The 26,414-nt window shown below is 46.1% G+C and overlaps 1 protein-coding gene across 6 annotated transcripts in view; it reads left to right on the plus strand.

The window, feature by feature from the left end:
- Positions 1 to 26,414, plus strand: part of Slc5a11 (solute carrier family 5 member 11) — a 52,291-nt gene that overhangs the window by 8,498 nt on the left and 17,379 nt on the right. For 3 of the 6 annotated variants that reach the window (XM_036173802.1, XM_036173824.1, XM_036173810.1), the window contains 7 exons: positions 6,589 to 6,746; positions 9,371 to 9,442; positions 11,634 to 11,738; positions 13,187 to 13,246; positions 20,260 to 20,364; positions 21,688 to 21,793; positions 24,019 to 24,099. In XM_036173802.1, coding sequence (XP_036029695.1) covers positions 6,612 to 6,746; positions 9,371 to 9,442; positions 11,634 to 11,738; positions 13,187 to 13,246; positions 20,260 to 20,364; positions 21,688 to 21,793; positions 24,019 to 24,099 — 664 coding nt within the window. In that variant the 5' untranslated portion in view covers positions 6,589 to 6,611. Of the gene's footprint in view, positions 1 to 6,588; positions 6,764 to 9,370; positions 9,443 to 11,633; positions 11,739 to 13,186; positions 13,247 to 20,259; positions 20,365 to 21,687; positions 21,794 to 24,018; positions 24,100 to 26,414 lie in introns of those variants that run through there. The other 3 variants (XM_036173832.1, XM_036173816.1, XM_036173840.1) reach the window with 3 other exon arrangements.

Genomic DNA, 26,414 nt, shown 5'->3' on the forward strand with positions numbered 1-26,414 from the left:
AGAGAAACTCTGTCTCGAAAAACCAAAAAAAGAAAAGAAAGCAGAACTACCATGTGCTCCATCCCTGGCATATACGCCAAGGCTCAAAGTCAGCATGCCACAGATTCACAAGCATGCTGCACTTATTGTTTTCAAAAGCCACCACAGGAGCCAGCCTAGATGTCCATCAACAGAGGAAGATGTAAAGACAATGGAATTTGGGGGCTGGAGAGATGAGTGAGCAAGCATGAGCTTGTACTTCCATAGGTTCTGTGTTTGGTTCACAGCACCATGTTATCACAACTGTAACCTGTAACCTCAGCTCCAGGATTTGACTCCCTATCCTAGCCTCTGAGGTCCTGCACTCATGTGCACATGCTCACACAAAGCCACACAGACATAGATGCATAAATAAATCATGAAAAAGAGGAAGCAGCATTTTACTTAGCCATAAGAAGAACGAAACAATAAGGTTTGCAGGACAATGGATGGAATTGGAAATCATCATGTTAAGCAAAATGGGCCAGACTCAGAGGGTGGTCATTGCACATTTTCTCACACACACAGAACCCAAACTTCATAAGTATTAATGTGACATGAACATAGAAGAGGGGGGACTGTGAGAGGGAAGAGGAAGTCAAAGAGGTGGGGAAGGAAAAAAAAGAGAGTAACGAGGGAGAAAAGACAAAATGTCACAGGTTTTCTTTCATGTGGAATCAAGATTTTATATATGACAGGAAAGGGGAAAGTTGTGGGAAAGAAGGAAGCCAGTATGAGGGGTGAGGGTGGCCAGGTGATATGAACAAGGTACAACAATGTATATATGGGTGAGAATGTCATAGTGATGCCCATTCTGTTAAAAAAAAAAAAAAAAAAAGTTAATTAGGTCTGGAGAGATGGCTCAGCAGTTAAGAGTGCCTGCTGAACAATCATGAGGATCAGAGTTTGGATTCCCGCACCCTTGTGACAAGTCATTCCTACAAAGGCCTGTAACTCTACACATACATAGACACACGTACCAGTACACACAGGTGTGATGCAGACATAGACAACACATAAACAAACCAGCATAACATGTCAATAGCAAACTAGGCCTGCTGATGCAGGATCACAGCAGGTTTAGAGCCAACCTGGGCTCCATGATTTAGCCTGTACTATATAGCAGGCTCCATTCTAAAAGTCCAAGCAAAACAAACCAACCACTCAAAAAGTGAACAGCATTGGGAAAGAGAAAGCCAGCTCTAAGGACCAAGAACACCTGCTGAGATGCTTAGACCCTTTCTAAAAGTCTAAGCAGAACAAACCAACCACCCCAAAAGTCAATAGCACTGAGAAAGAGAAAACCAGCTCTATGCACCAGGTGTACCCTGCTCAGGTAACCAGGCCCTGGACTCTGTACAGCTCCTAGCAGAAGCAGGATGAGTCTCCCCGTCCCACTTAACAAGTCTTATCAGCAAATTCCAAATAATTCTTCTACTGCTCTACCTGTGCTGTGGTTGGAATGTGTGTCTCCCTAAGAGTCCATAGGTCATGATGGGTGATGGCGGCACAGGCCTTTAATCCCTGCACTTGGGAGGCAGAGGCAGGGGGATCTCTGTGAGTTTGAGGCCTGCCTGGTCTAGAGTTCCAGGACAGCCAAGGCTGTTACACAGAAAAACCAAAAAAAAAAAAAAAAAAAAGAGTCCATAGGTCACAACACAAACCCCAGTGCAATAGTGTTAAGAGGTGGGGCCATTGAGAGATGCTTAGATCATATAGCAAAACCCTCATAAACGGGGCTAGTTCCCTTATAAGAGAAGTTTTCTGGAGGCTGCTTGCTCCTTCCACCCTGGGAGGATGCAGAAAAAGCATCGTTTAATGAGGATCAGCCTTTGCCAGATAGCAAATCTGTCATCACCTTGATTGTGGGCTTCTGGGCCTCTAGAACTGTGGTCAACAGAGTCATGCTAGTGATAAATATTTCCAGGGGCTGATGATTCTGTTGTTATCTTGCAAAGGACCTGAGTTCAGTTCCGAACACCCATATCAAGCAGCTCACCACCACCTGTAACTCTTGTTCCAACGGATCTGACACCTCCTTCTGGCTCTGCAGACACCTGCATGCACATGGTGCATAATCATACACTCAGGCACAGCATGTACACATAAAATAAACCTTTAAAAATGTGTTCAGGCTAAGGTGCTTTGTTTTGGCTGCAATAACAGACCAACCAGCCTTCTAACCCACTCTGTGCACCTCCCAGGCAGAGCCATGACCTTCACACTCACCTTCCTGCCCACCTTGGGCTGCCACTTGAGCCTATCTCTTCACTCTCAACTGCTCACATTATTTCCTTATTATCACCATCACAATTATACTGTAGTGCTGGGAATGGAACCCAGAGTCTCGGGCACACTGGGTAAGTGTTCCACCACTGAGCCACATTCCCAGGCCCTCCACTTTTCTATTAAAAATTCTTTGACATTCTTTAGCCTGGAGCAAAGGTGTGCACTAGAGATATCGGTCTTTCAGGACATGAGAGCATTTTGATTGTGACCATTTGTACCACTGGACACTTGGTATTGGTTTTAAATGCAACACTTATTACCATGAGAGAAAGGTCGCAAGGCATGACAAAACCCAGTATCAGAGCTTTATTATTAAGGTGTGTGGGGGGGGGACAGAAGAGAGTGACCAGGACTTCGGAAGACATGTGAGGAGAAGAGATAGAGGGGGGAGGAGGAGAGAGTAAAAGAGAAGGGAGAGTCTGTGACCAGCTTTTTAAGAATTTCCCCAAGCATGCGATGCACAGATTGCATAATCATGCAGTGCACTGATGATGCAAGACCCCTTGCTTAGCTACTGAACTGCGCGTGTTCAGTCATATAGCTGGAGGAGTGGCAGAATCCTAACACCTAGTATGTAGAGACCAGATGCAACACATGTTGGCATGTGCAGAACTACTTCATAGCTAAAGTTTCCGGACATCCCAGACAGTCGTTGGGGCAAAAGAGATGCTTGCACTATCTAGAACCTTCTCCAATTTATGGAAGACACTTGTGTACTTGTTTTGTTTTGTTGTTATTTTATTCTGAGACAGCATTTCTCTACATGGTCCTGGCTGTAAGTCAATTTGGATCAGCTATAGAAGTCTTTCCTCAATAACCATCCACCTTGCTTTTTTGAGATGGTGTCTCCCTGGGACCCATGGCTCACCAATTAGGCTAGCCTGACTGGCAAGCTATCCCTGGAGATATCTCCTGTCTCTGCCTCCCACCAAGATGACAAGATCTGTCACTAGATAAGGCTTCTCTGTGTAGCCCCAGCTGTCCTGGAACTCACTCTGTAGACCAAGTTGGCCTCAAACGCACAGAAATCCACCTGCTTGTGCTGCCTGAGTGCTGGAATTAAACATGTGTGCTAACACTGCCCCTCAAGAGATTGATCTTTTTATTTTTTATTTTTTGGTTTTTCAAGACAGGGTTTCCCTGTGTAGCTTTGCACCTTTCCTGGAACTCACTTGGTAGCCCAGGCTGGCCTCGAACTCACAGAGATCCACCTGGCTCTGCCTCCCGAGTGCTGGGATTACAGGCGTGCACCATGACCATCCGGCCTCAAGAGCTTGATCTTTAAAGGTCTGGTTTGTCAGAGTCTCTGCATTTGTACCACATAGACCATCACAGAGTATACTGTCTCTGGGGCCTTTGTCCCAGCCTTGGGCTGCGCACTACTGATGATGGGGGCTGACCATTCCTGACTCCACAGCTGACAGGGAATAGCATAACCATGCCCATGCCCCAGTCAGAACCACCTAAGGGATTTTGCTAGTTTCTCATCATTGCTGTGGCCAATTATCCCAGGCTTGGTGGCTAAAACAATACACTCTTATTATCTTGAGTTCTGGAGTTCCAAGTGCTAAATGGGTCTTACTGAGCTCAAATCTGGGTGTCAGCAAATGGCTGGGGAGATAGTTCAATGGGTAAAGTGTTCGTTGTGCAAGCATGAGGACCCAAGTTCGGATCCCTGGAACCCCTGCACAGCTGGGTGGTGCATGCCTGTAATCCCAGCTCTGAGAAGGACAGAGACAGACAGATCCCTGGCGCTCTCTGGGCAGCCAGTCTAGGCACTGGATGAGCTCCAGGTTCAATGAGAGACCTTATCTCAAAAAATAGGACAGAGAGCAGGAAAATGAAGATGCCTGGTGTTGACCTCTGCATACCCCCACAGACCTGTGCAGTGGCCCACATCCAGTCACATCCACAGCTTGCATACCTACCAATCACACAGGCACACACAGCATGGCTTGCGTATCCTCTACCACACACAAGCCTCAGCGGAGCGGAATTCTTTCTGGAGGTCCTGGATCAGTCTGTTCATTTGTTTTGTCAGCTTCTAGAGGCTGCTTGCATTCCTTGGTTCAGGACACCGCCATTCCCTGTTCAAAGCCAGCAATGCCGAGCTGGATCCTTCTAACGCTGCCACCTCTCTGGCCCTTCTGATCCGGTGTCATTTGTAATTGCATTGGATGCTCCCGGCTGAGCCTTGCTCTAGCCTATTTTAAGGTCAGCTGGCTAGCAGTCTTACTTCTTTCTGTGAACACCACATGATCACAGGTTTTGAAGATTAGATATACATACCTTTGGGGCTATTTTATTCTGCCTGTCACAGGACTCTCTTAAAATGTCCATGGTCCATGGAAGTGTAATCTCTAGAGAAATGGTTTCTTTTTTTCTTTTTTTGGTTTTTCCAGACAGGGTTTCTCTGTGTAGTTTTGGTACCTGTCTGGCACTCTCTCTGTAGACCAGGCTGGCCTTGAATTCACAGAGACCCACCTGCCTCTGCTTGCCGAGTGCTGGGATTAAAGGCATGCGCCACCAATTGCCAGTGATAAATGGTTTCTAAAAGTAGTTCAAAGCATGGATTCTGGAGCAAGGTTATTCAGGTTCAAATCCTGACCCTTCGACCTGAGCTGAGTTACCTGGACAAGCTAATTAACATTTCTAATTCCTTCTACAATAATAAGGATGATAACAAAAGTGTCCACTTTGAAGGGTAGAAAACAGAGGGAGTCCAAGTAGGCAGCAGGTGCTGTATGGGTGTATATTAACTATCTGTAATTAATGGGCGGATGCAGTGTTAGAGCGAGACTCCTCCCACACTTTACTCTTCCTCTGAGCCATGTGCTTACTAAGTAGAAGAATGTGACAACTAGTGTCTTCTTCTTCTCCTTCTCCTTCTCCTTCTCCTTCTTCTATAAATAAATCTTTTTTTTTTTTTTTTTTTTACTATGTATACAGTGCAGTGTTCTGCCTACATACATGCCTGCAGGCCAAAAGAGGGCACCAGATCGAATTATAGATGGTTGTGAGCCACCATGTGGTTGCTGGGAATTGAACTCAGGACCGCTAGTAGAACAACCAGTGTTTTTAACCTCTTAGCCATCTCTCTAGCCGCCACCTCCTCCTCCTCCTTCTTTTTGTCAATTCAATACACAGACACATCTAGGAAGAGAGACTTTCAGTTGAGGAATTGCCTTCATTAGATTGACCTGGGAGCAAGTCTGTGGGATATTTTCCTGATTGACATGGAAAGGTCCAGATCACTATGGGCAGTGCCACCCCTAGGTAAGCGGTCCTGGGTAGTATAAGAAAGCAGGCTGAGCAAGGCAGTAAGCAGCACTCCTCTATAGCCTCTGTAACAGCTCCTGCCTCCAGGTCCTTTCATGAGCTCCTGTCCTGACTTCAATGATGGGCTGTAACATGGGAGTGTAAGCCAAATCAACCCTTCCCTTACCAAGTCGCATTTGGTCATGGTATTTATTAGAGCTACAGAAGCAAACTAAGATACCTAGAAAGATGGAATTTCAACTGAGGAATTAACCTCCATCGGATTAGCCTGTGGTCATGTCTGCGAGATATTTTCTTAATTGCTGACTGCTGTGGAAGACCCAGTCTACTGTGGGCAGTCCCCTGGGAGGTAGGTCTGGGCTTATAAGAAAGGTAGCTCAACATGAGCCTGGGGGCAAGCAAGCCAGTAAGCAGTGTTACTCCTGGTCTCTACTTCAGTTCCGGTGTTGAGCTCCTGGCTTTTCTTTCCTTGGCCTGTAAGACGAAATAAACTCTTTTCCAAGTTGCCTTTGGTTATGGTGTTTGCCATAGCAACAGAAATCAGACTGGGACAGAAAGTGTGCTGGAACTTTATGGACCCTATTCTCTTTTTGACAGCATCTTGCTATGTAGCCCAGGTTAGCCTCACATTCAGTAATCCTTCCACCTCAGCCTCCAGAGTGCTGGGATTACTAACATGCCCTGTGTTGTCTGCACTCTTCCAATTGTTTCTTCTTTATATTTTGATGAACAAGTAGTTGAATTATTAAAATAAAGGCCAACAAATCAATTACAGTGATGTGAGCGCCTTCTATGTATTTTCTGGGTGGGTGGACGAGAGAATGGAAGGGTGGTAAGAGGGTCATGGTCGGAGGGCTGGACTTGACTTCCTGAAGCTGTCTCCATCACACCTTCATCCAGGCAGGTCTTTGTTGTTGTTGCTGCTGCTCCATCGGGGAAAGCCTCGATGGAGTGAGGAAAGAGGTTCTGGGATCTGGATTAACTTTGCTCTGCTCTCCCCAGGACTGGGAAGTTCATTCAGCACCATGGAGAGCGGCACCCTCAGCCCTCAACCTCCACAGTCTGGTGCCCTGGAGGCTTTCCCCCAGAAGAGCCTGGAGCCTGGGGACATTGCTGTCTTGGTTCTGTACTTCCTCTTTGTCCTGGCTGTTGGATTATGGGTAAGCCAGGAGTTGAGGTGAGAGATGGAGCAAGGAGGGAATCTCTGGTCAAAACCCCAGACTAAACCCTATCCTTTGGGGAAACAAGATACCAAGAGAGGAAGAAATGAACTATAGCAATTAGGACTTAAAATATGTGGAGGCAAGTGATCTCTGTGAATTCAAGGCCAGACGGGCCTACATAGCAAGTTCCAGACCAGTCATGGATACACAGTGAAACCCTGTCTCAAAAAAACAAAACAAAACAAAACAAAACAAAAAACCCAACTATGTGGAGAGCCTGGAGTACATGTCAGTGGTAGAGCACTTGGCTAGAATAGAGGAGACCCTGGATTTTTTTTTTTTTCTTAAATGCCACTGTGTGTTGACTGTGTTGGACAATAAGTCAATGCATGTTCACTTACGTTATTCCATGTAATTTGCAAGGAAGATCTCTTTTTAAAAAGCAGTATTTCTCTCTCTCTCTCTCTCTCTCTCTCTCTCTCTCTCTCTCTCTCTCTCTCTCTGTGTGTGTGTGTGTGTGTGTGTGTGTGTGTGTGTGTGTGTGTACTAACAGAAGTCAGAAGAGAGTGTGGGTCTCCTGAACTGGAGTTACACACATGGTTGTGGGCCACATGATATGGGTGCTGGGAACTGAACCCTGGTCTTCTGCAAGAGCTGTATGCACTTTTATCCACTTAGCCATCTCTCCAGTCCCTCAAGGAAGATCTTGTACCCACTTTACAGACAAAGGCAACCTAGACACAAAGAAATTAGATTCTTTAATCTGTTACTAAATTATGGGACTTGAAGCTAGAATCCACATTTCCTTTATTTTAAAGCCTAACTCTCATACATATGTGTGTGTGTGTGTGTGTGTGTGTGTGTGTGTGTGTGTGTGTATATACGCTATTCATCCAGGTTTAAAAGCAAATCAGAGCATGTACTCCAGGCTCTCCACATAGTTTGGAGAGAAGGTCTTTCTATGTAGCCCACTCTAGCTTCAAATCTGTGATCCTCCTGTCTCAGCCTCTCAAATGCTGGGATCACAGGTGTGTAATACCATGCCCAGCTAGAGCAAACTTTAGTGTGCACATTCATACACACACATACACAACCACAAATTAATACAGTAATAGCTGTAATTTAAATTTTGAATAAAAAATAACTACTTGCTGGGTGGTGGTGGTGCATGCCTTTAATCCCAGCACTCGGGAGGCAGAGGCAGGTGGATCTCTGTGAGTTCGAGGTCAGCCTGGTCTACAGAATGAGATCCAGGACAGGGTAAAGCTACACAGAGAAACCCTGTCTTGAATAAATAAATAAATAATTAACTACTTATGGGCTAGCTCAGTTGGTGGAGTGTTTACACAGCATGCATGAGGCCCTAGGTTCTGTCCCCAGTGCAGCATAAACTGGGCACAGTGATGCACAAGTATAATGCTGACACTTTTTCATGCAAGCAGGAGGACTAGGAGTTCAAGGTCACCTTCAGCTACATAGGAGTTTGACGCCAAGCCTAGGCTACACGAGCCCCTCATGTTGGAATTTAATCTCTGTGTAGCGGCAGTGAGAAGCAGAGCCTTCAGGAAGTGGTTGTCAGGAGGGTGGAAGCCTTAGAAAAGGGATAGGGTACTAGCCAGTCTTCTCTGTGCCTCTCCCTCCCATCACATGAGGGAGCACACAGAGGAGGCTGTCTCTAGAGGGACAGGCCCTCTCCACAGGTCAAACCTGCTGGCACCTTGACCTTTGACCTCCAGCTCTCCAGAACTGTGAGAGAGACATTCTGATGTTTACAGATCCCTATCTCTGGGTACTTTGTCTCAGCAGCATGGATAGATGGGGGCTTGAGTCTCGGTCTCTTCAACTGTGATACCAGCCCCCTAACAGCAACCTCATAGGGGTGGGTGGGGGTTAAAAGAAGCTGCTGTTGTTGACTGTGTATAGTACATGCCTGGAATCTTGGCAGCCAGACCTCTGAGTTAGGCCAGCCTGGTCTACATAGTGAGTTCCAGGCCAACCAGAGCTACATTGTGAACTCGTCTCAAAATTAAAAAAAAAAAAAAAAAGTAATTATAAACTGTAATTTTAAGAGCTAGAGAGATGGCTCAGTGGTTAAGAACACCGACTGCTCTTCCAGAGGACTTGGGTTCAATTCCCAGCACCCACATGGCAGCTAACAACTGTCTATAACTCCAAAATCTGACACCCTCACACATATGTACATTCAGGCAAAATACCAATGCACATAAAATAAAAATAAATAAATTATTTTTAAAAACTAATTTTAAAGTACAGTTGTTAATTAATTAATTTAAAATGTAATTATTTTAAATGCATCTGAGCTGGTGCTTGTGAAATATCTCATAGAAACAGTTTCTAGAACATTGAAAACAATGAATCCATTATGAGCGGCCATTAGCAAGCCACCAAGCTGCAGATCAGATGTCTAGAGGACCATGTGGGTTATCTCAAACCTGTGAAGTGGGGACAGACAGGGACTGGCCAGAGAAGAGGTCTGCTTTAAAGATGTTCACATCAAAGTTTCAGTCAGACAAATGAGGTCTCCCGGTTCACAGCCTCTGCCCTCTTCAGATGCCTGAGCACTGGCGTTCTCCTCACCAGCCTCTTCTTCTCCCTTGCAGTCCACAGTGAGGACCAAGCGAGACACAGTGAAAGGCTACTTCCTGGCTGGAGGTGACATGGTGTGGTGGCCGGTAAGTAGTCTCTGGTTCAGCCCACCACTTCTCAGGCTGGGATAGAATTCTGTGGTAGATGGTGCCTAGTAAGCACAAGGCTTTGGTTCCCACTCCAGCACTGCGAAAAACAAAAACAAACAAACAAAACGTTATTACGTCATTTCTCAGAGGCTCTTCGAGCTCTGACATCGTTTGCTCCATGTTGTCTTTGAGTTGGAGTGAGCACAAAAGAAAGCCTTGCTGCAATTCAAATTTATTTACACAAAAAGAATCTGTCATCTCATTTACAGGATGATTACAGAGGCCCAGTTTATTAATGTTACTAAGACCTGATGACCTAGTTTCTTAAAATATCCCTCCGCCATCTGTTGATCTGTCACCTACCTTTGTCTATCGACACTCCATCTGTCATGCATCTATCCATCCATCAGTCCATCCGTCATCTGTCAACTTCCCTGTCACTATGTGCCTGGGCTTCTCTCCTGTAAGGTCTCAACGGCCCAACACCTTCAACTTCATGGCGACAAGAGGGAAAATGGCACACCAGACTCCAGTTCCCGGCTAGCATGGGAAGAGCATCTGCTTCCCTGGCAGTATCCCTGGAAAATGTTTTGTCTCTGACTGCATCTCAGGTTCATCACTGTACCAGTCACCACAGCTAGGGTAGACTGCTGTACTGCTTGGGCTCAGGCCTTGATGTCATGCTCAGCACTTGCCCTGGGGAGTACATGCTGAGCTGCTAAAGTCTGAATGAAAAGATGAGACCATTCCTGGGACCGAGTGGTTGTTGAAGGCACAGATAACAAATACAACAGTCCAATTAGCTATTCCTTTTAAAGTGGATCTACAGACATTGTCTGTCAAGCACACACACACACACACACACACACACACACACACACACACACACACACACACACACACACACATTTTGTTGAGTCTCAAAAATTATTATGGTCCAGCCTTAATAATCTTCTTCCCAGGGACCCAGAAGAGAAGCTACAAACGGCGTGAATTATTTTCAGGAAAAGAATCTAAGTACACCGAGCTCTTAGTCTGTCTACTTTATTCCTCTGGGATAAAATTCTATCTACACAGCTTCAGTTCTGTTCTCATGCCTGGCTCCCTTCTTCCCTGATTTCTCTCTACATTTATCTGCTGTCCCCTCTAAGTTCTATCTTAATTCTCTCGTCTTAGTTCAGTCCCATCTTGGTCCTGTCCCAGCTTGGTCTTTCCCATCTCGTTCTTACCCATCTCATTTGTCCCCATCTGGCTCTTCCTCATCTTCCATCTCATTCTTCTAGTTCTCCATCCAGTTCTCCAGTCAAAATCCTCCCTCAGTCTCTGAGGTTTGCAGTTATACACCCAAGCAATAGCAGTGACAGTCAGGCTTTCTTTTACAACCCAAAAGGAGAGTGGTAAGGGAGGAGGTCAACTGAGAGCTAAAATCAGTTAATATATCAGAAAAAGGGAATTTATGTGCTCAAACTACACTCCTAGAGGTGGTTAGGTAAATGTTAGGAGTCGTTTAGCATTAGTATAAATACCACTAAGGCTGTATAAGAAAGGAGGGTCTGAGCTTAATTGACCTTAATTCAGGAGATCGTTTGGCCTTGGATGTTTGGTAGGTATTTCAGGTAAAATATGCTGTTAGAAGTTCTTGGAAGCATACATAGCATACAAGAAAATCATTGCAGGAATTGGTTAATATATATATATATATATATATATATATGTATATATATATATATATATATATATGTATATATATATATACATATATATGTGTATATATATATATATATATATATATATATATATATATATATATATATATATACAAAAGCTAAAATATCACCAAGACTTCTTAAGCTATGGCTTGATCTTCTGAAGAATCCTTGACCTTTCCAAGTAGTAGCTTTTGTGAGCATAGCTGAACTCCATCACATTTTCCTGTGGCTTGCAGCAGTTGAGTTGGAAACCAGAGCTGGTTTGCATCATGAAGTATTTATCTGTAATCTTGTCCACCACTGACGCTACAGACAGTTGTTCAGGCTGTGTACTGCACAAATACGGCATGTAGGGTAGAATGGTCCCACATTCTCTATTTCCTCACTTGTCTTGGTCCCTTTGAAGAGTGGTCCAAACTGGGACTAGGGACAATTTCCCAGGCCCAGTTCCAGGACCCTTCCCATTCATTTCCCTACAGGTGGGTGCATCCTTGTTCGCCAGCAATGTTGGAAGCGGACACTTCATTGGCCTAGCAGGGTCCGGTGCTGCTGTGGGCATTTCTGTCGCCGCCTATGAACTTAATGTGAGTTTTGCCATGCAATAGCAGTGTTCTAGCTAAAGCAAGGTCACCAGGCTTGAATTTTTACAGAGTCATAGAAGCAGACAAGAGTTTTCCTCAGGCAGTGACAGTCAGGCTTTCTTTTACAACCCAAAAGGGGAGTGGTAAGGGAGGAGGTCAACTGAGAGCTAAAATCAGTTAATATATCAGAAAAAAGGGAATTTATGACATCTCCCCTTTGTTCTGCAATAGAACCTCTTGGGAGGTGTGGGAATGCTTGGCACTTTAAAAGTGAAATGCAGTTTTAGTTAAGCAAACAGGCTTCAAAGGTGCTCCTAGCCAACAAAATTTATTTGGGTCTCCCTGTATCTGCTTGGTGGGGACTCACAGGACCCCAGCCCTCAAAATCACGAGGGTGAGGGCTCAGGATGCTTCCTTGTATAGGTAGAAAATGGCAGGTGGCAGGTGACAGAAGACATGGCTGTATATTTTGAGCATCTGTTGGCCATTACTGAAATAGAATGTTCAGTGATGTGTGTCCTTCATGCCCCTAGACACACAGAGATGCATTCTTCTCCATAGCAAGCATTCTGTGGGTGTTTGTGTCATTCATACTCATGAACACTTTTAAAGTGCTTGCCCTATATCAGGCACAGACACCGATGTCACACACACTCTCAGGCTAGAACCTACAGGCTAGAACCAGGTGGCCTTGACATTCATGCTTACAAGCAGCGTGAACTTGGTCAAGTTCCTTGACTTTTTCTGGACCTCCTGTGTACATTAGGGGGTAATCATGGTCCCTGCCATGTAACACCCATGTGTGAGGATTGATTAAACTCCTAATTGTGAAGGGTGCAGAGGCAAGGCTGGCATGGATTAATTGCTTATTCACTATCATTGGGCTGATTGATTCTCCTGAAGCAATCTAGTGAGGTCCTCTTGTGTCTAACCTATAAGAGATGGCTCTTGAGACCTTTGGTAACTCTCCTAATATCCTCAGCTCCCTGTTGGTATAGTCCACCACTGCAGGGGAAGAGAGGAGTAGATGCAGAATGGACCAAAGAGAAGACAGAATTAGACGTCCCCAAGTCTTTCTTCATTCTCATTTTTCCTTTCTCCTACTTAATCCTCCTCCTCCTCCTCTCTCTCTCTCTCTCTCTCTCTCTCTCTCTCTCTCTCTCTCTCTCCTCATATTATGGAGCTTTTGTTTCATTTTGTTTTGAGGGTCTCCCTATGTTGCTCAGACTAGTCTCAAACTCCTTGGCTCAAATGACCCCATCTCAGCCTCCAAGAAGCTGAGACCTCCTGCCCTATGCTGTTAGTCTCTCATCATTTTAAACATGGAGATATAAAGATCAGGGAAAGTGAACCACTTAGCAAGGATGGAGCACAGGCTAGACCAACTCAAGGCACAGGGGAATGGCTCCATCGTGTGGGCAAAGCAGCTCTGTTTGTATTTTTTTGGGCAGGGCTTGTTTTCTGTGCTGATGCTAGCCTGGATCTTCCTTCCCATCTACATTGCTGGCCAGGTGAGTGTGAAGGGGGGCGGGCAATATGGCGTGCAAACACCCCTGGGAAGGCCAGCCCACATCCCCTCCCACATGTGGATAGTCATCAGACAGCTGCTAAGTCACCCGGCACTGGGGACAGATGGTGCACAGGTGAGAAAGAAAGGAACCCCATCCCACACAGATCTGACTGGTACCCGATATCCACGGCACATGTGGGTACTCAGAGGCTGGCCTCAGAAACACCCTTTCAATGACAGAACACAAAGATAAACCTTGTAATCCCTTACACGCATAAACCATAATGTGTTGCTTTTAGCTAAAATGTGCACGTGCACACACACACACACACACACACATAAACATGTATATGACACAATGGTCCCTTTCCTTTCACACTCAAATCTATAATTGAGCTATTTCTGACTAAGATGGAATGTCAACAGAGTGTTGCACATACAAGATACCGTCTTACGTTTGTGTGTGTGTGTGTGTGTGTGTGTGTGTGTGTCTGCTGAGGATTGAATCCAGGCCTGTCAACACTGAGCCACATCCCTAGCCTAGACTTGGTAGAAAGCAGTTTGGAAAGGCTTTTTGATGCCACTGTCAGCTGCTTGTCACTCAGGTTCCTTAGGCCTTCACCTGTGTCAGGTCACATGGCATCATAACCACCCACTGAGCAATAACTGACTTTAACTTTGTAATATGGAAATTTAGGAATAGACAAAGCAGGAGCAGTGTGGGCATTATAAATTACATAAAGTTAAAGAGTGGTACTGTGGGGACACAGGGATTCCCCTGGGGAGATTGCCAAGAGTCTAAAGGAGACTTGGATGGGCAAGGGGCCTGGGTCTGCTCGTGAACTCTTGCAAAATAGGGAAAATCGGGTGCATGCACAAAATATCACAGGTATCCCAACACAGGACTGGGAGGGATGAGCGCGCGTCTTTCCTTCCGTGGGTTCTGGGGATTGAACTTGGGTTGTTGGATTTGGGCTGCAAGCACCTTTCCCCAGTACTAAGCAATAGATTTTAGCTGATCAGACTTGGAGGAGGAGAAGAAAGGGTGTGAGAGGCAGGTTGTTCTTTGGGGCTGAGGGGGATTGACAGGTGTTCTCAGCTGATGGATCCTATCTCCTCTGGCAAACAGAAAACTGTCGCCTGCCGAGGGGTTGGCTATGGGTCATGGGGTGAGGCTGAGAAAAGCCACAAAGATCTGAGGTAACTCGGGCTGCTATAGCTGTTTGTAGTAGAGAAATCATCAATAGCCACAGTGCCTTCCAAAAAGAGGGGACATCCTTTCCATGGTACATAAGGCCAAGAAAAGGGGCAATGTGGGTTGGGGATTTAGCTCAGTGGTAGGCGCGAGGCCCTGGGTTCGATCCTCAGCTCAAAAGGGGGGGGGCAACGTGGACAGAGCTGGGCAGCCCTCACACTCTTCTATAACAAGATGAAGTAAAGACTATGGTACCTCACTAGCCCCAACATACGAGGCCCTGGGTTCCATGCTCAGCACCACAAAATAAGGAAAAACAAAATAAAATTCCTGGGATTTTTTTCAGACATCCTTTGGGCATATCTTCCCAGTATGCAAAGGAGAGGGTGAGCCCATGCAAGTAAGGGCAGGCTGGCAGTAAACATACAGCAGAGCCGGAAAGCACAAATGTGTCGCTTAGCAGACTGTCGTAAAAGGAACATGTCGCGCCCGCCTCGACCAGCAAGGAAGACGCAACACCGGGATCCTTCTCATCACAGTTTATTCAGACCTTTGATTAGTTGCATTGTGTCTCTCTCGCTGGGGCAAGCCTCTCCCAGCACCTAAGTAGGGCTGGGCTGCCAACCCCAAGCAGCCACGTGGGCACTGTCCACAGGTTCACGCATATGCCAGCAACACACGAATCCAGCCACAGCCAAATAAGGAGCTGTTTACCATAAAGAGTGTTTGCCATCGGGAAGGCAGAGGGTAGAAGCCAGAGCCATCTTTAGGGTGCGGCTACACGCGGCTCTCTACAGGAACACCCACCTTGGGATGGAAGCCTGCCTCTCTTCTAGATGCTTTCTTCTCCTCTAGTCCTGGGCACTCACCTCCTGGCTCAGTGTGAACGGTTTCAATTATGCGCCCTGCAAAATGGAGTTTCAACCAGCTGCTTTCACTCCTTCAAGCGGTGTGTGGGCAGAATTAGGGTGTATGCAGCCACCCTCAGCTACATAGTGGGTGAGATGAGAGTCCACTGCCCTGAGCACTGAGGGGTAGCGTGGGCTCCAGCTCCTGTCATTAATCCTTCTGCCACGTGTGGGCTTTTAGTTTGTTCTGTTGGGCTGTGAAGGACAGCGCTGCTTAATGACACCTTCTAACATGTTATTTTGAGACAGGATCTTGCTCAGGCTGGCCTCCCACTCACAATCCTCCTACCTCGGCCTCCTGGGTACTGGCATTGCAGGTAGGTTCCTCTGCTCCTGGCCTATTCAAGTCTTGAAGCACAAAACCACATGCTGAGGGGGAGAATCTTAAATTCACATGATGCTGCCAACCTTCCTACCAGAGCAGATTCACTCCCTACCCCTCGGAGTGTTTGGGAGCCCACGCTGTCCAGTGCTTAACATCCTTGCCAACACTTGGTATTGCCTGATGTCAAAAATTCTGTGAGGGGTGTATGTGTGTGCATGTGCTTGTGCGTGCGTGCATACGTGTGTGCCTGTGTGTGTGTGTGTGTGTGTGTGTGTGTGTGTGTGTGTCTACAGTGCCCATGGAGGCCAGAAGGAGTCAGTTTGGTTGACAGGCGGTCACGAGCCACTTGATATGACTTGCTACGAGAGCAGTAACAGTTCTTAACCACACAGCCATCTCTCCAGCCCCATCTCTGAACTTCATTGCCAATTCACATGGCTTTCTAGCCATTTGAATGTCCTCTCTGAAGGAGCAGCTGGTCTGCTATAGTCTAGGTCTAGAATGTCCCCTGGAGGTCAAAGTGTTACCCAGCTCTCCAGTGAGGTGCCATTAGAGGAGGGTTTGAGAGGTAGAGCCCTTGGAGAGGACAGCAGGACCATGCTCTCGGCCTTTTTCTTCTCATTGGCTTCCTAGAAGTGAAGAGGGCACTTTTGCTGGGCCACGGGCTCCCGCCACATGCCACCGCAAGTCTAAAGGGACAGGGGTAACATCAAGGACAAAACCGTGAGCACATGGATCCAGATTACACTGTGAGCCTTCTTAAGTTGATCACCTTGAGTGCAGGAAGCCACTGTAGTCATCTAGAACATTTGTCCATATTTATGCTATTAAGCTGTATCACTTGTTTTATTGATTTATCAGTTCTGGAGTTTACAAAGTCAGTTCTAGAAATAAGCTGTTGGGGTGCTTAGTAGTTACAAATATCTTTTCTATTAAGAGGCTTGTCTTTTTTGCACCCCCCCCCCATTGTGTGTGTGTGTGTGTGTGTGTGTGTGTGTGTGAGAGAGAGAGAGAAAGAGAGAGAGAGAGAGAGAGAGAGAGAGAGAGAGAGAGAGAGAGAGAGACCAGGGATGGAGTGGAGCCTGGCCTTTTGTAGGCCAGGGAGATATTCTATCACTGTTACACCTAGCCATTCACTTTATTACTGGAGCCTCTCCATAAACAGATTTCCATCTTCCCATAGTCCCATTTATCACCTTTCATTTCAATGTCTTGTTTAAAAATGTCTTTTCCTAGTTAGGTGTGATGGTTCATGCCTGTTATATTATAGCATTCAGGAGGCTAAGGCAGGAGGATTGCCATGAGTTTGAGGCAAGCCTAGGTAACATGAGTTCCAGGCTAGCTTGGGCTGTAGAGTATATAAACCTTCTCTCATATAATAACAACAGAAATCTTTACCTACTCCAAGGTCATAAAGATATTTTTCTATAATATCTTCTAGAACTTCCCCATTTGCTGTTATCCACTGAGAATTGATTATTTATTTATTATTTGTGTGTGTATATACATGTGTGCACATGTATGTGGGTGTATATGCATGCTTATGCACATGCAGGCCAGAATTCAGCCTTAGGCGTTGTTTCTCAGGAGCCAACACCACCTTATTTTTTAAGAGAGGAACTTTCACTGGGATCTGGGGCTCACCAATTCGACTAGGCTGACTGGCCGAGATCTCCTGCCTCTGCCTCCTCAGTACTGGGATTGCTAAGTGTGCTGCCACATCCAGTTTTTACATGGGTTCTGAGGATCAAACTCTGGGCCTCATACTGACAGCATAGCATGATAGACTAAGTACCTCCCAAGCCCTTCGATGCCACTGTATTTTACAGACTGAGACCTCCCCTTAGATGTTACTGTATACATGTTAGAAGACAGCTCAAATACTTCTCATCCTTAGAGCCTAGCTTTGCTTATGGACATGGAGATTGAGTCGTAGCCCTCAGGTGCCCACCAAGCAACCAAAGTGCTCTTGTGACATTTCCTCTGCATTCATCCAGTGAAGAGCCATGCATTCAGCTTCATGTAGGTGTCCTTGATTTCACAGGAGTAGTGAAGGAGTTCCCAGGGGCATGGATGAGGGGCAGCCTGGATCTGATCTCAAGAGATGACACAGTCTCTGGGACCACCTCCAAAACTTCTACCATCAATGGAGAGTGTGTGTAATGCAGAGCCACCATCAGCCAGAGCCCTGGGAGCTGGAGTAGTAATCTCTAAGGGTGGCTGACTTTTGTTCAACTCATCTTGTTTTAGTTAGCTTTCAGAACAGTCTCAATATGTGGCCCAAGCTGATCTTGAATTTGTGATCTTCCTACCAGGATTATGGGTATGTGTCACCAGATCAGGCTGCTACATTTACTCTTCTGCCCATTCAGCCAGCACCAGCAAGAGGGATGTGGTCCCTTGAGCCTTCCTCACTGAACCCAGCTGTGGTTTGAGTCTGTAGTCAGAGGAATATTGTGGTCTTGACTTTCTGACTCAATGGGCTATTTCCTGAATGGCTTGGACTTTATAATAAGAGCTACCTTTGAGATTGGAAAGCTTTCTGTATAGTATGCTAATGAAGCAAGGTCTCCTTTGTTCCCTTCTTCCTCCTCCTCCACTTCTTCCTCCTCTTCTGTCTTTTAATAACTAGAAACTTCCTATAGCAGCTATCCTGGATTGACCCCAGGGTCAACTGATAGTCAAAGCCAGCAGCCAATGAGAAGAGTCTAGCTCAGGAAGCAAGCCCAGATGGCAGTTGTCTTGTCATTCACAGATTAGATAGTGCTTGCCCAGAGTATCTTTTTTGGCACACTTATCTGATTGGACTAGAGCACCCATTGTACTTTCTGATTAGGTCCCAAGTCCCACAGTGTACAAGGCATGCTTCATCCCCTCCTTGCACCATTCCTGACAGTGTCAGAGCTCAGTATAAAATACTTCTGGAAACTTCCTGCTGAGCTTGCAGTTCAGCAAATCAGAGGACTCATGCAAGACATCCCAACTTGCCTTTTGAGGAGAAGAGAAGGATAAAGCAGCTTTATTGACCCTATTAAAAATAGCTATTGCTATGTCTATTTTTTGCCAATATTTTAATATGAAAAATTCAAACATGCATCAACATTCAATTCATCTTACCCGAAACACTAGAACATTCAGTCAGGTTCTACTATTCACATGTGAATTTTTGGAAGATGCTGTGAGCTCAAACCACAGCACAGGGCTCCTCCTTCCAAATGCAGACATGTACCCATGAGTATCATCACCCCACCCTTGCCCATCTGACATTGGGGGCCTTGTGGAAGAACATCGGCTGGTCAGAGGTCCCAGAGTGGTTGAGAGAGAACATTCATTGTTTTTTCGGCAACAGGTTCTTACTCTTTACAACCTTAAACTCTCAGTCTTCCAGCCTCAGCCTCCTGGATGATGGGATTACCAGCCTATACCACCTTGCTTGGTGATTTTTTTCCCCTTCATTTTTGAAGTGAGTTTTACTTTGCTCTTCCCTGACATGTAATCACTGTGCATATTTCATCTTATCAGGAGACAAAGGGCAAAGTCTCCTGTGCAGCTTGGATGCCCTTAGCACTTTAGTAATGTTTCTCTTGCTACTCTCTAATAAAATCAAAAGTTATTCCTTGACAGTTTCATGTACGGATACAACATTTATTCTCCCAGTTCCCCACCCTGGTGGCCCCAATGTGTCCCCTTACAATTGTGTGCTGCTGCTGTCCCCTCCTCCTAATACCCTGCTGTGTCCAGGTAGTGTTGCCCATCTGCTCACAGATGACTTCCCTCTGGCCCCACAAGCGGCTCTCGGCAACAGGAAGTTGCTAAAAGAGAACAGATGATATACTTCACTGCTTTGTTGTTCCTATATTTGTTTTTTCTGGGTTCCCTTAAATTTGGAACTGATTTCTACTTACAGAAGTAATTTAAAGTTTCATTGTCAAGCGTTAGCATTAGCTCAGGGGAAGAATGCTTCCCTAACATGCAAGAGGCCCAGAATTTAATTCTCAGAACTGCTTTAAAAAAAAAGTATCATTTTGTTGGATAAAGTTATTTAAGTAAAAAGGCAAGTTCACTTAAATAGAAAACACTACGTTAAAGAAATCCAGCATACAGAAAAACCAGGATGAAGAACACTCTGCCTCATGTTTAGAAACACAGTAGCTAGGACAGGGATTGAAGTGGCTTAGCCGGGAAAGGTGCTTGCCGCCAAACCTGACAACCTGAGTTTGAGCCCCAGGCCTACAAGGTAGAAGGAGAGTCAACTCCTATAAGCTGTCCTCTCACTTCCACACTTGTGCTGTGGTATGCACTGATTTCACACACACACACACACACACACACACACACACACACACACACACACACTAATAAACAAATAAACCTGAAACAACAGTTAGGTGCACAGCCCTGTATAGAACCCAGTCCACCCCCTCCCCAAGTCCTCTTCTTCCTTAAAGCCTCCTGTGGAGAAGCCCAAGATAATGCTCTGCTCATCTGACTTTGTGGGATGGAGGAGGTAGGCAGGGTTGGTGGCCAGGTGGAGGAGGCAAACACCCAAAGTCAGTTGTGTTTGATAGAACTGTTTCAACCTCCAGGTAACCACGATGCCAGAATACCTAAGGAGACGCTTCGGGGGCAGCAGGATCTCCATCACCCTGGCTGTGCTCTATCTGTTCATCTACATCTTCACCAAGATCTCAGTAAGGCAGCCACATGGCCTGGCCACCCTCCTCGGGCACTGTGAGGAGTTCCCTAGAATCTCCTTCTCCTCCCCTGGGGCAGGTTTGATGTGAGGGGGAAGTAGAGGGAAGGAGGCTAAGATGGGCAGAAGAAGGGTGTAGAAAGGACAGGCAGAGGCAAGGGATCCCTCCCTATGCCTGCCAAGGCTGGTTTGGTGACATCTCAGCATAATGATGGGGTCACTGAATAGAGATCCAAGAACCACCCCCACTCCCCCGCTCTTGAGTAGGACTGTGACCTTCCTCCAAAAACAAGGGAGTGGTCAGATAGTAATCAGATGTATTGAGAACAGCCAGGGCCTGCCTCACCCTGACCTTTGGATGGGTTGATCTGCAGGAAGGTGGCAAAGAGCACATGCACTGTTACCTCCAAGCATGGGCTGCTCACCAGGCATGGCTCTGGGGTGGCAATGATCTAGTCCCACATGGGACAGGGGCAGAAGAAATTCCATTTGGTGCAAACAGCAGCAACTGACTGTCCTTGCTGTAGACTCAAGGCACTCCTTCTAAGACGCTTACTTATAACCTGGTGGGGGATGGGTGTCATCTTAGAAGGAATCCACCCATTGGAAATAGGGGCATTGCCATTCCAGATGGCTGGACCACTACCAGCCAAAGTTGGAAGATGCATAAAGATGTAATGTGCTGGGAGATGGACTGTTTCTGAAAACCCGAGCCCTAGAAACACAGTGAACAAAGAACATGAGGTTAACAGCTTGCCAACTTTGAAGGGTCTGGTGTAAGCTCTCCCCAGCCCTATGGTGGATGAGGTGAAAGCCACACAAGAGCTTTAATGGGGAGGATGATTTCATCCTGGGTGGAGCATGAAGGCTGCAGTGTGGAGGAGAGTGGGTAGGAAGACCCACAGCAGAAGTGGGAAGGCCATGAGGTTGTTGGCAGAGCGCAGGGCAGGGATCTCAAACTTAGCTGCCCATGGGGCTTTATTTCGAGTCCCCCAGTTTAGGATTAGATGGCTGAGGATATTAATGTGTGTAGCTCTTCTGTATTTGTAGAGTCTTGGAGGGAGCCTGCCCCTGGGGAAGTTGTAAATGCCATCATCCACCCACTCCCTCCTCCATCCACTCATCCAATCCTTGGCCCATCATCCACCCACTCCCTCTTCCATCCATCCATCCATCCATCCATCCATCCATCCATCCATCCACCCACGACTTCATGAGTCTACCTATTCACTCCCTCCCCCATCTGCCCACTTAGTCTCTCCCCCATCCCTTCTCTAGTCCATCTTCCCATCCACTCACCCATTGACTTCTCATCCTACAGGTAGACATGTATGCAGGCGCCATCTTTATCCAGCAGTCCCTGAACCTGGATCTGTACCTGGCCATAGTGGGGCTGCTGGCGATCACAGCTCTGTACACTGTTGCAGGTATCATGGGGCATGGGTGATGCTCAGAGAGTTGGTGGGCAGGGTGATGGGCCAGCCCACTTTATGCTGGCACACCTTCTGGTGTTTTAGTTTGCTAAGGCCATCTAATCACTAAATCTCATCCCACTAGCCTGAACAATGACATTTTTTAAAGCCTTACCCAAAGGAAAGGGGGTTACTTAATAAGAAAAGGGATTATTTAAATGTACCACATAAGCCAGATGAGGTAGTTCATGCTCATCATCCCCAATACTCAGGAGGCTGAGGCAGGAGGATTTTGCATTTGAGGTCAGCTTGGGCTATGTAGTGAGACCCTGTTTCAACAAACAAGCAAAACATCCCACAGCTTCACAATGTTTTCCTATTCTTGTATTCCAGAAGAACTAGTTGAGAACCTACTAAGTGTTAAGCATGTGAGTCCACATGTATGACACAAAGCTGGGCAATGAACAGCTGATTTTGAAGCCTAAGTTCAGGCAGCTGTATTTTTTTCTCTTAGATTCGTGTCCAAGAAAATGCCTAGCACATAGTAGGCTTTCAAGTAGTTTTTTTTTTTTTAATAGTCACCTGTTTAGCTTTGCACTTCTCTGCCACCCCTAGGTATAATTCATTCCACAAATGTACATGCATATACATATACACATATTCACACATGTGGATCACCTTCTATGTGCCGGGCAAAATAGAAAATGATATGGAAAGGAACCAGAAAGACAGTCTCTACTGTAAAGCTGGGTGTGTTGGTTCATGCCTATAATCCCAGAATTTGGGGGCCTGAGGCAGGAGAATGTTGAGTTCAAGGCCAGCTTGGACTATACAGAGAAACCCTATTTCTTAACACCCTCTCCCAACAAAAAGAAAACCACAATAACCAAACTAATTACAAAACCCCAAACTGTTGTATGTACATGTGCACATACATGCACACACACACATACTCTAGTGGCTATGAGGAAACAAATGGACAAGGAAATCAATTGGTAATGTCAGAGTATATTATTATACTTGATGAATGCTATCATGGGTGAACCGAGAAGATGGGGATCAATGAAGGGAAGGCTTTTTTAAAAACATAGACTATTCAGTCAAGGGCTCCAAAGGCAATCTTTCAACCAAATTCAAGTGACGTGAGAAGTGTTGCGGGAAAGACAACTCTAAGGCCTATGAAATGGAATCACACTTCCCCCAGCCATGGACTAGCAAGGGGGTCAGTGGCAATGACAATGTGCCTTGTGTCCACTGAACTCTAGAGGGCGCTACTAAAGGGTTTCCTCAGACCCTAACTGCAATGACTCTGATGAGGAACCAGCTAGGAGGCAGGAAGGGACCAGAGCTCTGGATGCAGTCAAAGGAGCCTGGATTTTCCTCCAAGTGACACGGAACACCACTGGAGACTCTAAATCAGGGAGGGGACACAATCCAACACACACAGAGGCCCCTGATACAGAAAGCCTCCTGGAAGCCATGTGCTCAGAGCAGGAGCAGAAGAGGGAGCTAATTGCCATGGCCAGTCGTCCATCTTTGAGTCCCTTGTTTCAAGCAGTCTGTCCCTCTGTGAGGCTGGAGGTTCTATGGGGGCAGGAACATGCCACTCGGTGGGCACACAGAGTGTGGTAGCATGCTTGCCAGATATTCACTGACCAAAGAAAGGGAATGTTTAATTGTGCCATAGTGCCTGGTAAGTGGGCAGTATTCATTAAGTCTTGGTAGAGAAGTAAAATGGGCTAGGGGTACCAAATTGTGGGCTTTTGTGACTTCTGGCTCAATGAAGGAACACCAGAGAACTAGGGTGGGATTGTAAGCCAGGTCCCCTGTCACTTGAGAGAGGAGGACTCCATCACTGCTGGCCAGGAAGGGGACATTAAGGATATCACATCCTTTCTGAGGCTTCCTAAAGCACGCTGCTCTCAGCACAACCAAGTCCCAGAGCTCCCTGAGGGAAGGCCTGGAGCCACATACAAGCATGCCCACCCTATTCTTTCCATCACAGTGAGTCACAGGACCAGGCCTATAACCACAGAAGGAGAGAAATCAACTTCAGCTCCCGTGAAGGGGCAGCAAAGCAGTGCTGTGACGCGTTCAGAGCGCACAGGGAGCAGCTGAGGTAGCCATCTGGGCGACTCCTCAATTCTCAGAACTGTAGGGTATCTCCACCTTCTAGGTTCCCTCCAACTCGGAGCAATCCTCCCACCTGACCTGACCCTACCCTGTGCTCCCCCCTCCAGGTGGTCTGGCTGCTGTTATCTACACAGATGCGCTGCAGACTGGGATCATGCTCGTAGGGGCATTCATCCTGATGGGCTACAGTAAGTGGAGACTGCTTTCATCGTTTTGATAAGCACACTCAGGGATCAGGATGCATGCTTAGTTACTACCTGGTCCCTCCTGTTCCAGTGTATGGGTGACAGGGGGGTGGGGGAGCGAAAGGGAGGAAGAGAGAGAGAGAGAGAGAGAGAGAGAGAGAGAGAGAGAGAGAGAGATCATTTGCATGTGCGACATTAGAGTTCTTTAGTTACTCTCCACCTTAACGTTTGGAGACAAAATCTCTCACGGAGTCTGGAGCTCACTGACTGGCTGGTGTGCTCTGGAGTCGCTTGTCTCTCACTTCCCCACGCTCTGGGGTTATAGCCATACCCCCAGCACTGGAATTTACTAATTTCCTTCTTTTAAAAATTCAAATGAAAATATAATTACATTATTAATTAATGAATCACCTCCCCCTTCCCTTTCCTCTCTCAAACCCCTCCTATATGCCCCTCCTGACTCCCTTTCAAATTTATGGTCCCTTTTACTTTTTTGTTTTTTGGCTTTTCCAGACAGGGTTTCTCTGTGTAGTTTGGGTGCCTGTCCTGGATCTCGCTCTGTAGACCAGGCTAGCCTCGAACTCACAGAGATCCTCCTGGCTCTGCCTCCCGAGTGCTGGAATTAAAGGCGTGTGCCACCACCGCCCGGCATCTTTTTCTTTAATATTGTTACACATATATATATGTATATGAATACAACCTGTTACGTCTGTTTTCATTGCTTGTGTGTATATGATTTCAGGGATGACCGCTTTGCATTGGATAATCAATGGATTTACTAATTTTCAAAGTGAAAATTGATATTTTCTGATACTGGTATGGATAAATGATGGCATAAATCATTTATATTTGAAACGGAGGGAGGGGTAACTTTAACAGTCGGTGATGTTTTTGACCTTTTGAGATTATTTAGACACATAAGACTGTAACAACAGAACAGTGTTTACATGTACTCTGCACCCAGTGTCAACACCGTCTTACATGACATGCTAGAGCATATGACATTTAGATACATGTCCATGTGAAGCTCGGAACAGTGACATCAGGGATCTTTGTTGTGTGTGTGTGTGTGTGCGCGTGCGTGCGTGCGTGTGTGTGTGTGTGTGTGTGTGTGTGTGTGTGTGTGTGTGTGTTTCATGGACTTATATATGCATATTTGCTTGTGTGTGGGCACATATGTGGGGGTGTATGTACTTGCATTGAAGTCCAAGGTTGACACTGGGTATCTTGTGTCTACATCTCTTCACATGAACTCATTTATTCTAGTATGGCTAGTCAGCCTACTACGGAGATTCAGTCTCTGCCTATTACATGCTGACGTTACAGGTGGGTTGTGAAACCCAACTAGTTCATCCATGGGTTCTGGGCATCCAAGCTCTGGTCCTCACACTTGCATGGCAAGTGCCTTAGCTACTGAGCCTTCTCCCTAACCTGTTACTCTTTTAGATTGCAAAACTCAAGGTGATAACTGCTAAACAACATGGCTGGTAGAGTAAGATGGCAGTCGGGTGTGGTGATGCACACATGCAGTTCAGGTGTGGTGATGCACATGCAGTCAGGTGTGTCAATGCACACGTGCAATTCAGGTACTTGAGAACCTATGTGTTCAAGGTCCGCCTGGGCAACATAAAGAGACATAATATTCTAAAACAAACACAAAGCTAGGACTCAAATCTAGGTAAGTGGCTTCAGACTTCAAACCTCAGTCATCTTGCTGCTGGAAGCGAAACTGCTAACATTTGTGGAGACACCTGGGAGTGGATGCTAAAGGCACGTTTTTGCTTTTAGCATTGCACAGGGCACATGTCTGTGTTTTGGACAGATGTCACTTTTGACTTTTAAATGAGATTTCAAAGAAATAACCATGGAGTAATACATTTGTGTCACGATTCAAACAACACAAACCACTTGCTAGCTTTTAGCCAGGCTGTTCTGCATTCTTGTGAGAAAAAAAATCCTTCATTTCTATTTTTTCTCCCTCTTGTAGTAAATTTTTGTCTCTCTGAAAGCATCCCTGTTTATTGATTACTTTTGAAAAATGCCTTTACTATATATAATGACCTCAGCTGTGGTTTGATTTTCCTCTACTGCCTTCCTTCGGTACCGCGGTGTGTGTGTGGGGGGGGGGGGGCTGCGAGTCTCACCTTCCTTCCGTACCTGCGGTGGGGCGGTCAGCGATTCTCACTTTTATTTCTCTGTGTGCCGTGAGTCCAACCCCCTACCTCGGTTGCCTTGAAGGAAATGTTCCTGCTTCATCTTTTTGATTTTTTAACGTTTAACACCCTTTGCCTTTTCTCACGTCGTGGCTGAGGCTATCC

This window comes from Onychomys torridus, chromosome 1, assembly GCF_903995425.1.
Source record: "Onychomys torridus chromosome 1, mOncTor1.1, whole genome shotgun sequence".
NCBI lineage: Eukaryota > Metazoa > Chordata > Mammalia > Rodentia > Cricetidae > Onychomys > Onychomys torridus.